Here is a 14812-nt window from a genome sequence, read left to right as displayed (position 1 = left end):
TAACAAACACACTAATGTAATGCCCACCTCTGCCCCTATTTAACGCTATTTTTATCCCATCTTCCAAAAACGTGGTGACAGGTTCCCTTTAAACAATTTCTGCACAGGAAGTGTGCACTTACATATTTCATGATAAACACCTTGCCCAAGTCATTTGTAACCTGCTCCCTGCTACACTTGCTGCCCAGTGGGTATAACCCTGGAATGCTTCAGAGGCGTATCCGAGCATTGGAAACTGCCTCCACCATCACCAGGGTGACTCTACTGTCATGGCTTTGGTTGAGTGCCCCAAAAATTAGATGGGCATGACCCCAGGTCACTTCTGAAGTGCATCCGAGCGGAGCAATCCAGGATGCATCCACGGTCACCAAAGCAGCTCACATGTGTGACATTTTCCTGGGTTAAATGTCTTGAAGGATTAGAGGGTTACGCCCTGTGCATTTCCAGTGTGGCAGGGAGCAGGTTTAATAATGGTTAAGACAATGTGTTTGTCATTAAATATATAGATGTTCACTTCCCACATAGAAATAAGACAAGTATAATCTATATGATGAATGTTGTGAATTTGCTTTTTGCTCCCTCTAGTGGTTACTAGTTTTTTGACTCTGGTTTTTCTGTCATTCCTTTTATCCGCACCTGGGTCGTTAGTTAGGGGTGTTGCTATATAAGCTCCCTGGACCTTCAGTTCAATGCCTGGCAACGTAGTTATCAGAGCTAGTCTGCTGTGCTCTTGTCTACTGATCCTGGTTCCAGTTATATCAGCTAAGTCTGCCTTTTGCTTTTTGCTATTTGTTTTGGTTTTGTATTTTTGTCCAGCTTGTTCCAAATCTATATCCTGACCTTTGCTGGAAGCTCTAGGGGGGCTGGTGTTCTCCCCCCGGACCGTTAGACGGTTCGGGGGTTCTTGAATTTCCAGTGTGGATTTTGATAGGGTTTTTGTTGACCATATAAGTTACCTTTCTTTATTCTGCTATCAGTAAGCGGGCCTCTCTGTGCTAAACCTGGTTCATTTCTGTGTTTGTCATTTCCTCTTACCTCACCGTCATTATTTGTGGGGGGCTTCTATCCAGCTTTGGGGTCCCCTTCTCTGGAGGCAAGAAAGGTCTTTGTTTTCCTCTACTAGGGGTAGCTAGATTCTCCGGCTGGCGCGTGTCATCTAGAATCAACGTAGGAATGATCCCCGGCTACTTCTAGTGTTGGCGTTAGGAGTAGATATATGGTCAACCCAGTTACCACTGCCCTATGAGCTGGATTTTTGTATTCTGCAGACTTCCACGTTCCTCTGAGACCCTCGCCATTGGGGTCATAACAGTTTGCCAGGCCAGTATTAAATGTTTAATGCATTGCAGAAGAGGGATTATAAGAAAGAAGATTCTGAGTTTTTTTTTTTTTTTTTTTCTTTTTCCCCTTTACCTCAGAGTGGCTATGCTTGCTGCAGACATGAATGTCCAGACCTTGATTACAAGTGTGGACCAGCTGGCTACTCGTGTGCAGGGCATACAAGACTATGTTATCAGAAATCCTAGGTCAGAACCTAAAATCCCGATTCCTGAACTGTTTTCCGGAGACAGGTTTAAGTTTAGGAATTTCGTGAATAATTGTAAATTGTTTTTGTCCCTGAGACCCTGTTCATCTGGAGATTCTGCTCAGCAAGTAAAAATTGTTATTTCGTTCTTACGGGGCGACCCTCAGGATTGGGCTTTTTCGCTGGCGCCAGGAGATCCGGCATTGGCTGATCTTGATGCGTTTTTTCTGGCGCTCGGTTTACTTTATGAGGAACCCAATCTTGAGATTCAGGCAGAAAAGGCCTTGCTGGCTATGTCTCAGGGGCAGGACGAGGCTGAAGTGTATTGCCAAAAATTTCGGAAATGGTCCGTGCTGACACATTGGAACGAGTGTGCACTGGCCGCTAATTTTAGAAATGGCCTTTCTGAAGCCATTAAGAATGTTATGGTGGGTTTTCCCATTCCCACAGGTCTGAATGATACTATGGCACTGGCTATTCAAATTGACCGGCGGTTGCGGGAGCGCAAAACCGCAAATTCCCTCATGGTGTTGTCTGAACAGACACCTAATTCGGTGCAATGTGATAGAAAAACCGCAAATTCCCTCATGGTGTTGTCTGAACAGACACCTGATTTAATGCAATGTGATAGAATCCTGACTAGAAATGAGCGGAAAATTCATAGACGCCAGAATGGCTTGTGCTACTACTGTGGTGATTCTACACATGTTATCTCAGCATGCTCTAAACGTATAGCTAAGGTTGTTAGTCCTGTCACCGTTGGTAATTTGCAACCTAAATTTATTCTGTCTGTAACTTTGATTTGCTCACTGTCATCTTATCCTGTCATGGCGTTTGTAGATTCAGGTGCTGCCCTGAGTCTCATGGATCTCTCATTTGCTAAGCGCTGTGGTTTTACTCTTGAACCATTAGAAAATCCTATTCCTCTTAGGGGTATTGATGCTACACCATTGGCAGCAAATAAACTGCAGTATTGGACACAGGTTACCATGTGCATGACTCCTGAACACCGCGAGGTGATACGTTTCCTGGTTTTACATAAAATGCATGATTTGGTTGTTTTAGGGCTGCCATGGTTACAGACCCATAATCCAGTCCTGGACTGGAAGGCTATGTCAGTCTCAAGTTGGGGCTGTCGTGGTATTCATGAGGATTCCCTGCCTGTGTCTATTGCTTCTTCTACGCCTTCGGAAGTTCCGGAGTATTTGTCTGATTATCAGGATGTCTTCAGTGAGTCTGAGTCCAGTGCACTGCCTCCTCATAGGGACTGTGACTGTGCTATAGATTTGATCCCGGGCAGTAAATTTCCTAAGGGAAGACTGTTTAATCTGTCGGTACCTGAACATACCGCTATGCGTTCATATATCAAGGAGTCTCTGGAGAAAGGACATATTCGTCCGTCTTCTTCCCCTCTTGGTGCGGGATTCTTTTTTGTGGCAAAAAAGGACGGATCTTTGAGACCTTGTATTGATTATCGGCTTTTGAATAAGATCACTGTCAAATTTCAGTATCCTTTACCGCTGTTGTCTGACTTGTTTGCCCGGATTAAGGGTGCCAAGTGGTTCACCAAGATAGACCTTCGTGGTGCGTACAACCTTGTGCGCATTAAGCAAGGTGATGAATGGAAAACCGCATTCAATACGCCCGAAGGTCATTTTGAGTACTTAGTGATGCCTTTTGGGCTCTCCAATGCGCCTTCAGTTTTTCAGTCCTTTATGCATGACATTTTCCGGAAGTATCTGGATAAATTTTTGATTGTTTATCTGGATGATATTTTGGTTTTTTCTGATAATTGGGATTCGCATGTGGAGCAGGTCAGGTTGGTCTTTAAAATTTTGCGTGAAAATTCTTTGTTTGTCAAGGGCTCAAAGTGTCTCTTTGGTGTACAGAAGGTTCCCTTTTTGGGGTTCATTTTTTCCCCTTCTGCTGTGGAGATGGACCCAGTCAAGGTCCGAGCTATTCTTGATTGGACTCAGCCCTCGTCAGTTAAGAGTCTTCAGAAGTTCTTGGGCTTCGCTAACTTCTACCGTCGTTTTATCGCTAATTTTTCTAGCATTGTGAAACCTTTGACGGATATGACCAAGAAGGGCTCCGATGTAGCTAACTGGGCTCCTGCTGCCGTGGAGGCTTTCCAGGAGTTGAAACGCCGGTTTACTTCGGCGCCTGTTTTGTGCCAGCCTGACGTCTCACTTCCCTTTCAGGTTGAGGTGGATGCTTCGGAGATTGGGGCAGGGGCCGTTTTGTCGCAGAGAGGCCCTGGTTGCTCTGTTATGAAACCTTGTGCCTTTTTCTCTAGGAAGTTTTCGCCTGCCGAGCGAAATTATGATGTGGGCAATCGGGAGTTGTTGGCCATGAAATGGGCATTTGAGGAGTGGCGTCATTGGCTCGAGGGTGCTAAGCATCGTGTGGTGGTCTTGACTGATCACAAAAATCTGATGTATCTCGAGTCTGCTAAACGCCTTAATCCGAGACAGGCCCGCTGGTCATTGTTTTTCTCCCGCTTTGATTTTGTTGTCTCGTATTTACCAGGTTCAAAGAATGTGAAGGCCGATGCTCTTTCTAGGAGCTTTGTGCCTGATGCTCCTGGAGTCACTGATCCTGTTGGTATTCTTAAAGATGGAGTTATCTTGTCAGCTATTTCTCCGGATCTGCGACGTGTGTTGCAGAGATTTCAGGCTGATAGGCCTGAGTCTTGTCCACCTGACAGACTGTTTGTCCCGGATAAGTGGACCAGCAGAGTCATTTCCGAGGTTCATTCCTCGGTGTTGGCAGGTCACCCGGGAATTTTTGGCACCAGAGATCTGGTGGCCAGGTCCTTTTGGTGGCCTTCCTTGTCAAGGGATGTGCGGTCATTTGTGCAGTCCTGTGGGACTTGTGCTCGAGCTAAGCCTTGCTGTTCTCGTGCCAGCGGTTTGCTCTTGCCCTTGCCTGTCCCGAAGAGACCTTGGACACATATCTCCATGGATTTCATTTCTGATCTTCCGCTATCTCAGGGCATGTCCGTTATCTGGGTGATATGTGATCGCTTCTCCAAGATGGTCCATTTGGTTCCTTTGCCTAAGCTGCCTTCCTCTTCCGATCTGGTTCCTGTGTTTTTCCAGAACGTGGTTCGTTTGCACGGCATCCCTGAGAATATTGTGTCAGACAGAGGATCCCAGTTCGTTTCCAGGTTCTGGCGATCCTTTTGTAGTAGGATGGGCATTGATTTGTCGTTTTCGTCTGCTTTCCATCCTCAGACTAATGGACAGACGGAGCGAACCAATCAGACTTTGGAGGCTTATTTGAGGTGTTTTGTCTCTGCTGATCAGGACGATTGGGTGACATTCTTGCCGTTGGCTGAGTTTGCCCTTAATAATCGGGCTAGTTCCGCCACCTTGGTTTCGCCTTTTTTCTGCAACTCTGGTTTCCATCCTCGCTTTTCTTCGGGTCATGTGGAGCCTTCTGACTGTCCTGGGGTGGATTCTGTGGTGGATAGGTTGCAGCAGATCTGGAATCATGTGGTGGACAACTTGAAGTTGTCACAGGAGAAGGCTCAGCGCTTTGCCAACCGCCGTCGCGGTGTGGGTCCCCGACTACGCGTTGGGGATTTGGTATGGCTTTCTTCCCGCTTTGTTCCTATGAAGGTCTCCTCTCCCAAATTTAAACCTCGTTTTATTGGGCCTTACAAGATATTGGAAATCCTTAATCCTGTATCTTTTCGTCTGGATCTTCCTGTGTCGTTTGCTATTCACAATGTATTTCATAGGTCCTTGTTGCGGCGGTACGTTGTGCCTGTGGTTCCTTCTGCTGAGCCTCCTGCTCCGGTGTTGGTTGAGGGTGAGTTGGAGTACGTGGTGGAGAAGATCTTGGATTCTCGCCTCTCCAGGCGGAGGCTTCAGTACCTGGTCAAGTGGAAGGGCTATGGTCAGGAGGATAATTCCTGGGTGGTCGCCTCTGATGTTCATGCGGCCGATTTAGTTCGTGCCTTTCATGCCGCTCATCCTGATCGCCCTGGTGGTCGTGGTGAGGGTTCGGTGACCCCTCACTAAGGGGGGGGTACTGTTGTGAATTTGCTTTTTGCTCCCTCTAGTGGTTACTAGTTTTTTGACTCTGGTTTTTCTGTCATTCCTTTTATCCGCACCTGGGTCGTTAGTTAGGGGTGTTGCTATATAAGCTCCCTGGACCTTCAGTTCAATGCCTGGCAACGTAGTTATCAGAGCTAGTCTGCTGTGCTCTTGTCTACTGATCCTGGTTCCAGTTATATCAGCTAAGTCTGCCTTTTGCTTTTTGCTATTTGTTTTGGTTTTGTATTTTTGTCCAGCTTGTTCCAAATCTATATCCTGACCTTTGCTGGAAGCTCTAGGGGGGCTGGTGTTCTCCCCCCGGACCGTTAGACGGTTCGGGGGTTCTTGAATTTCCAGTGTGGATTTTGATAGGGTTTTTGTTGACCATATAAGTTACCTTTCTTTATTCTGCTATCAGTAAGCGGGCCTCTCTGTGCTAAACCTGGTTCATTTCTGTGTTTGTCATTTCCTCTTACCTCACCGTCATTATTTGTGGGGGGCTTCTATCCAGCTTTGGGGTCCCCTTCTCTGGAGGCAAGAAAGGTCTTTGTTTTCCTCTACTAGGGGTAGCTAGATTCTCCGGCTGGCGCGTGTCATCTAGAATCAACGTAGGAATGATCCCCGGCTACTTCTAGTGTTGGCGTTAGGAGTAGATATATGGTCAACCCAGTTACCACTGCCCTATGAGCTGGATTTTTGTATTCTGCAGACTTCCACGTTCCTCTGAGACCCTCGCCATTGGGGTCATAACAGATGAAGCCGGATTGAAGACTACAGAGGGTGGTTGAAATGCGTTTGTCATTTTTTTAGTTCGTCCACAATAAATTTCTTTTTACCACTCGCTCACTTATTGAGCTTCCAGAACTTATTCTTAGCATTGCAAAGGTCATAGAGTGTTGCAACTGTGAGTGCCATCTCTTCACTATTCCACAGCCTGACAACTGTAACTGTAAAGAACCCTTTCCTATTTGGATGTCAGAATCTCCTTTCCTCCATACAATACCTGTGCAAGTCAAGATATAACACATCAGCTGCAGGACCAACATTCAGATTTGCACTTACCACCTTACAGAAACTCATCATTGTGGTTAGATAATACTTGTCATTCATGAATCCATACCAGTTGTCAGTTAATATATTATTTTTCTGTATATTTTTGAAGCTTGGGACTTTTAATGCCTTTAATTTTCAAACCACTAATGTCAAACTTATCGGATGATAGTTGATTAGATCCACATTCTAAAGGCCCCGTCTCACATAGCGAGATCGCTAGCGAGATCGCTGCTGAGTCACAAGTTTTGTGACGCAACAGCGACCTCCATAGCGATCTCGCTATGTGTGACACGTACCAGCGATCAGGCCCCTGCTGTGAGATCGCTGGTCGTGTCGGAATGGCCTGGACCTTTTTTTGGTCGTTGAGGCCCCGCTGACATCGCTGAATCGGTGTGTGTGACACCGATCCAGCGATGTCTTCACTGGTAACCAGGGTAAACATCGGGTTACTAAGCGCAGGGCCGCGCTTAGTAACCCGATGTTTACCCTGGTTACCAGCGTAAATGTAAAAAAAAAAAAACAGTACATACTCGCCTTCTGATGTCCGTCAGGTCCCTTGCCGTCTGCTTCCTGCTCTGACTGACTGCCGGCCGTACAGTGAGAAGTGAGAGCACAGCAGTGACGTCACCGCTGCGCTCTGCTCTCACTGTACGGCGGCTCAGTCAGAGCAGGAAGCAGACGGCGAGGGACCTGGACACCGAAAGGCGAGTATGTACTGTTTGTTTTTTTTGGTAACCAGGGTAAACATCGGGTTACTAAGCGCGGCCCTGCGCTTAGTAACCCGATGTTTACCCTGGTTACCCGGGTGCTGCAGGGGGACTTCGGCATCGTTGAAGACAGTTTCAACGATGCCGAAGTCGTTCCCCTGATCGTTGGTCGCTGGAGAGAGCTGTCTGTGTGACAGCTCCCCAGCGACCACACAGCGACTTACCAACGATCACGGCCAGGTCGTATCGCTGGTCGTGATCGTTGGTAAATCGCTTAGTGAGACGGGGCCTTTAGCTTTCTCGAATACTGATACCACATTATACATTTTACAATCTTGTGGCATTGATCATTTTACAAGATGAAGTACAGTGGTCTGTCAATTACTGAGCTCAACTCCCTCAGTACCCATGGATGAATGCCTTCTGGCCTGTGGCTTTGTCAATATTTAATTTGTTCAGTCGCAGCAGTACGTTTAGTGATTTAATTTAGTATTGCCTCTTACCTGCTGGTATTCGAGGTTCCTCTTTAGATTAACCAGCCTGACGCAACAGTATATGTTTGTCACGCCGCAATGATATTGCACCAGGATGGCTATCCTGATGCCTATAGTTGAGAGGCAGTATTCGCACTCCTGTTCAGCAGCTACAGACTACCGTACTTTTGTGGCCAATGGAATGCAACATATGAATCAATTTGTGTCGACTCCAACCAGGATGTGATCCAGTCTACAAGTCTGCACTCTTCCCATAGTCAACTTTTCTAAAGTTTCAGGTCTTTGTATTATTGTATCATCTTTAACGTTGTTATTTATGACTTATATATTAAGTGTTGAATTGTAAAACACTGCGCAACATGTTGGCACTATATAAATAAAGATTTATTATTTATTATTATTATTATTATTATTATGTGTATTTCCCCCTTTGAAATGTTTTGTTGAATATTGCACAGAAACTTATAATATTTCGGTCACTGCAGTCAAGTGCTTATGGGTCTGTCGATCTGATATTGGGTATGGCAGTTTGACAGGACCAGATCCCCAAAAAATATCTCCTCTGGTTAATCAACTGAGAGCAGATGTTGTCTTTAATTGTGAGCAAAAACTTACAGCTTTTAGCACAACCTGCAGATTTTATGTACCACTGAATGTCTGGGTAAGTAAAATCTGCCATAATTAGCACTCTAGAATTTTTATTTATCCCACCCAGCTTTTTCAAATGCCCTTAAAACACGGAGCCATTAAAAAAAAAAGTCTCAGCACTATATGTCAAAGAATCTGCTTTCCAGGTTTCATACCACTGAGGCTAGCCACCTCGGTGACACATACTGTACACTCCATCCAGGTTATTTTGGTTGCAACCTAACAGCCCTATAAAAGGCTTCTTTAGCAAATAAAGACAATTAATTATTAAAAATACATGGCTTCACAGAAATTGAAAAATATATTTCTTTATGCAAACTTGTCTGGATTAGGGACAATTATTAGGCATTTTCAATTGGCTGGCATCACTTTGCCCTAAACAGGTAAAAGGACGGGTTCTGTCAGGACACAGAGTATGCACCCGCTGCGTCACCCACATCTCATCTTCTTTTTTTAGTTTGGCTGGTAATTATCTAACAGACGCTTCCTGCAAACATCTGGCAACTGCAATATGGAATAACCGGTGTCTGAAAAAACTTGTCCTATCCAATAACCAACTGTTTGGTTATCACTTCAGTGACTTGATGGGGGCTCTGTCCAGTCCAGACTGCAGGATAGAAGACTTGCGGTGAGTGTAACTGGTTGGAGATTTGTGGTTATAAGAGGACAGATGTTATGCATCAAATTGGTCATCATGGAGAAAATTGATCTCGGAAGGCACTTCTCACCTATTTTCCACACATAACACATGTTTTACCCTTACTTTTCCATTGTTTTTATTTATCTGAGAACTGTAGCTTACCTAACAGCTTAAAGATCACAGGTGTATCCTGCTGCACACTATATATGTAGCTCTAGGGTAGCAACACTGTTTGCCGGGGTATTACCCCAAGCTACCTTTCTTTTTTCCTTATCTATTGCTTTGATAATAGCCACCTGCATGTGCAACTACAGAGCCCTAAAGAGTTGCCTGATACTTTCAGCTTTATGTAGAGGCCTGAGGACCCAACAAAATCCTTGCTCCTCTAGATTTTTTTCCATGACATATTGTACTTCATATTAGTGAAAATTTTTGGTCAATATGATTTATGAAAATATCAAAAATTTTATAAAAAATTAGAAAATGTCGCAATTTTTAAATTTACATTTTTATGCTCTTAAATCAGTTATAACACACAAAATAATTAAACAGGTGGTCCACTACACTGTATAATACCCCATCGATTTACATCTTTTAACAAAGTATTTTTAAAGTTCCTTCTGCTGCCATGTGAGCAGCGCTAGCGCTGGTTTCTCAGTCTGCATCACGTGACCCCTGCAGTATCCAGAGCAGGCTTGCAGCCAATGAAACTAGAGGAAAGAATGAAAGTGCATGCTGGATACTGGGCTGTGATGTGCGGTGAAACGCTGCCCACAGCCCTGTCAATCAAGGGGGTTGCATGCAATGGGTCACGCCTGGGTGAATCCAGGAAATCAGAACGTTAACATGATATCTGCGGATGTCAGACGCGGCTGCAGCCAGGGTCGCCTGATGCGAATTGAGCAAGCAACGATAGTGCTACTCACATGCAAATATGGCAGAAGAAGTTATTTACAAACATATTGAGTGAAAAGTTCTAAATCGATGCGGGCATTATATAATGTAGTGGACCGTCTCTTTAATATATAACATTTCCCATATATCTACTTCACATCTTCATCAGTCTTTAAATATAACTTTTTTTGTTAGGATGTTAGAGGGGTTAAATGTTTAGCAATTTTTTCAACAAATTTACAAAACCTGTTTCATAAAAGAGAATTTTTCAGATTTAAATGGACTTTGAGGGGCCTATATATTGGAAAAAAAATTACAAAAGTAATGCCATTTTAAAAACCGCACCCCTCACATACTTCAAAACTGTTGGCGGATATTTTTTTAAACTTTTCAGGTTCTACTCAGGAATTAATGCAAAGTGGAATGGAAAAAAATGTTAAGTTTTACCTCTAAAATTTTGATTTAGCCCCAAATTTTTCACTTTTGCAAGAGGTAACACCAAAAAGTGGACCCAGTAGTTTATTACCCACTTTCTTACAAGCGCTGTGATACCCCACATGTAGACAAAAAGTTCTGTTTGGACCAACGGGCAGTGATTGGAATGGAAGGAGCAATATTTGAGTTTTGGAATACAAGTTTGGCAGAAAGAGATGGAGAGCATCATGTTGCATTTGAAGTGCCTCTGAAATTCCCCACAAGTGACCCCATTTTGGAAACTACACCCCTCAAGGACCTTATCCAGGGGTATAGTGAGAATTGTAAACCGACAGGAACTACACAGAACTTGATAATATTAGGTTATCTTTAAGGATGAGCAGACCTGTGGATGTTCTGGTTCGTTGAGTTTGCCGGAACTGTAGTTCAAAGTTCGGTTTCCGAACTTTACCCCAAACCCAATAGAAGTCAATGGGGATCCGAACTTCAGTGATTTAAAATGGCTGTAAAATGTAGCGTACTCATCATTACTCGTTGCTCGCACTAGCATCAGTGTGCTCAGGATGCTCGTTGCTCGGCGAGTGTTTTTTGAATGCTCAAGCTTGAGTTTGAGTCCCTGCTCTGCATGTTTGACACTTTGTAGGCAGCCAGTAAACATGTGGGGATTGCCTGACAGTCACCGTAATGTCGTAGCCATCTTGGTTGTATCATTACTGTGATTGGCTGGCCGCAAGGCGTCATCAGGTCTATATAAGACCCATGACGCTATGCTCGTCACGCTGTACCCTGGAAACAAGCAGAGCAGGGAGAGGTGCAGGTGAGAGAGGAACAGAATTGTAGCTGCTTTTAGCCAAGGATTCAACCACTTTTACATTTCTTTCAAGTACAACAACAGCCCTTCTTAGGGCAAACTCTGATTAATATTAATACTGCTGTTTGCAGCACTTAGGGAGAGATTGTGCTGAATGGATCGTGTAGGACAGGATGGGGTGAAATGTATGTGCTTTATGCTGCAGCCTGCAATTCATGCCAAAACCCCTTCTCTATGACTAAGGGCTTTGGCCAGAAATATACGTCAGAATGGGCAATGTATTTTAATTGTCTGCACAACTTTTTTTTTAACCATGTGAAATAAAGTTATATATTAATAAAGGTATCTGTTGCGCTTAGGCTAGTTTCACATTTGCGTTAGAATCCGCAGCGTTTAATCCGCATTCGCAAGTAGAGGAAAAAACGCATATAAACACGTCCGCAAGTACAGGAAAAAACGCATATAAACACGTCCAAACGCTGCGTCTTTTTAGACGCATGCGGGAACGCATGCGGTTAAAAAACACCGCATTTGCACGCTTCTCAATGCGTTTTTTCCTGCGTTTGCCTTTTTTTGTGCGCATGGTGACAAATTTTACAGGAGAAAAATCTAGATAACCAGACACCGCCAATGTGACTACAGAGGGCGTGTATTATGGGATATCTTTATATAGACCCTTGAACAGCTGAAATCTTCAGATTTTTCTCCTGTATCCTGTGTCATAATGGATCTTCGCATGGAGAGCTATTATTTCAACCTGGATTTAAGCATCAAGCTGTTTCTTGCCTGTGCATTTGCTTGGGAGCAAGCCAGAAATCGAAAAAGATGGAGGAGACGTCGTAGGCGTTTTAGGAGACACCCCATTATTGAACTACGTGAGAGCCGTGGAGCATATCACACGCTGTATGGCGAGCTTAATGCCAACCCGGACAAATTCCCTGAATATATAAGGATGTCGCAAGACTCGTTCCAGGATTTGCTTGCTCGTGTCCAAGGAACCATACGGAGACAGGACACCCAGCTCCGTAGAGCGATTCCACCAGAGGAACGTCTGCTGGTTACATTAAGGTACGTAACAAATCTAAACCAATGGCAGTGCAAAGTTTGGGTGTTCTGACATGTATTTTTTTGGTATTTTCCTTTCTGTCTTTAGCATAACAACACCATAAATAGAATAAATTGTAATTTATTTTTTTTATTATTTTCTTCCAGATTTCTGGCAACCGGAGAGAGTTTATCATCCCTCCATTTCCAATACCGGCTCGGAATATCCACCCTGTCCGGAATAGTTGCGGACACCTGCCGGGCTTTGTGGAATGTACTCCGGGATGAGTTTATACCCCTACCCACCGTCGACATGTGGATTGAAATTGCGGAAAAATTCTGGAGTGTGTGTGATTTCCCCAACTGTTTGGGAGCAGTGGATGGAAAGCACATCCGCATTATCAAACCAGCCAGAACAGGATCGGAGTACTTCAATTATAAAAAATATTTTTCTGTTGTGCTCATGGCAATAGCCAATGCGGACTGTCGCTTCATCGCCGTGGACATTGGAGCTTTTGGCCGTGGCAATGATTCCCAGACTTTTAAGAACTCTGATATGGGCCGCCGTGTGTATGGCAAAAATGTTAATTTTCTATGGCCACGACCGCTCCCCAACACTCAAGGTCCACCAATGCCATTTGTTATGGTTGGTGATGAGGCCTTTCAGATGTGTGAAAACCTACTGAAGCCATATTCCAGTCGGGACTTGAACCACACTAAAAGAATTTTTAACTACAGACTGACCAGGGCACGAAGAACAGTAGAGGGTACCTTTGGGATTCTAGTCTCAAAATGGCGCATTCTTGCATCAGCCATTAATCTAAAAATGGAGACAGTCGACGAGGTGGTCAAAGCTTGTGTGGTTCTGCACAATTACATAATGGCTAAGGAGCGGCCCAACATTGAACTGGATGAACCAGTTGCACACCCACTGCCCGATTACCAACATCACCCGCTGCGGTCAACATCTGAAGTTGGCCACATGCGGGACCAATTTGCTGCCTTTTTTGATTCGGATATTGGGCGTGTGTCATGGCAGGACAATGTTGTGTAAATGTCCTGTTGGGATTTTATCTGTACCAGTTATTTTCTAAAATGTTACTAATATTTCTCGTTAATAAACTTTATTTTTTGGTGTCTTGACCGTGTCTCCTATGTCCTCTACAAGCCAAGGCTGTCATCACACTAGCAGTATTTGGTCTGTATTTCATATCAGTATTTGTAATCTAAAACCAGGAGTGGGTGATAATAGCTGAGGTGCTAGATATGTTATTATTATAATTTTCCTCTAATTGTTCCAATCCTTGTTTTGGCTTACACATACTGATATAAAATACTGACCACATAATGTTAATGTGACGGCAGCCATGTTGTTTTAAAGGTTGTTGACGTCATTGTGTCCGGATTCTGTTCTGCAGTATCCATTGGACACAGACTGAAGAGACAATGACTGTCATACAAAACAGATCTATACTCATCAAGTCAGGTGTCAGAAATAATGAATTCATGATGCACATATAACAGCCTCATGAATTCACTATTTCTGACACATGTACAGTGAATACTTACCAATCTGAGGAGGTGAGTACTCACTTCACTGACATGTTCGGCTTCAGAAGGCCCAGGACGTTGCTCCTCATCAGAAGAAGAAGACATACTGATGCATGCAGAAAGAAAGAAATGGCAGAAATTAGGACATGTAGAGACAGAAAATAGAAAATAAAGGCATTGGCTAGGATATATTCACATAGTTCAGAGGCTTGTTTCCTCCAAGGTGCTTTGGTCTGTCTGCTCTGCTTGGCTGTCTGCTGAGTAGTGACCTGCAAATGTCCACTCCCTCCCTTTATCACCTTGTATGTGGGGGGTGGCTTATCAGTGTCTAGACAGGTTTTTCTCTGGTGCAACGCATGCGTTCACAAACGCAAGCAAACGCATGTGGATCGCCCCCACGCAAGGGGCAATGGGGTACTCGGTACCGGGTCCTTTGGTTCGGTGGATGTCACGGTGGCTGACCCGGTCTGTGGCCCTTTGAGGGACATCCAATAAAGAAAGGAGTAATTTTTATGATTTTGGGAAAGGTCTTTAAAGGGGAAGTGTTCGTGACGCCACCTGTGGTATTCGGTCAGGATGACCGACGCTGCTTAGGGGTCCGCTGGGGTGATGTTATGGCAGCAAAATGGTATACCTTCCCACAGGTGAAGTGTATCCCCAGGGCTTCCCAGAAGTGTAGATGGTGGATGGCGTGATGTGCAGTGAAGAATGAGGACACAAGGTTGCAGTCTCTTTACCTTTTACTGAAGGCTTCAGTGTCCACAGTCCTGGGCACCGGATCACAGGGTAGGCAGAGTCCGGCCGGTCTGAAGGCAAATCCAGAGTCCCCTTATCCAGGTGTAATTCAATAGCCTTCCTATGCGCACATTAACACAGTAGGTTCCCACTTGCATAAGCTCTAATGAGGTCCTCACTGTTATTACTCCTCTCACTGTTCCCCGTAGTCGGATAGAACAAAACCCGTATG

General features: G+C 44.5%; 1 protein-coding gene across 2 annotated transcripts in view; it reads left to right on the top strand.

Annotated features, from left to right (window-relative positions):
• The window catches only part of LOC143770331 (uncharacterized), a 600942-nt gene that overhangs the window by 577119 nt on the left and 9011 nt on the right, over positions 1-14812 (top strand). For both annotated transcript variants that reach the window (XM_077259855.1, XM_077259863.1), the window contains one exon: positions 8928-9098. In XM_077259855.1, the coding sequence (XP_077115970.1) occupies positions 8928-9098 (171 nt within the window). The remainder of the gene's footprint in view (positions 1-8927; positions 9099-14812) is intronic.

The sequence above is a fragment of the Ranitomeya variabilis genome, chromosome 1 (genome assembly GCF_051348905.1).
Source record: "Ranitomeya variabilis isolate aRanVar5 chromosome 1, aRanVar5.hap1, whole genome shotgun sequence".
In the NCBI taxonomy this organism is placed as follows: Eukaryota; Metazoa; Chordata; class Amphibia; order Anura; family Dendrobatidae; genus Ranitomeya; species Ranitomeya variabilis.
Note: the sequence above shows the minus strand (reverse complement) of the source record. Positions and strands in the feature narration are given on the sequence as shown.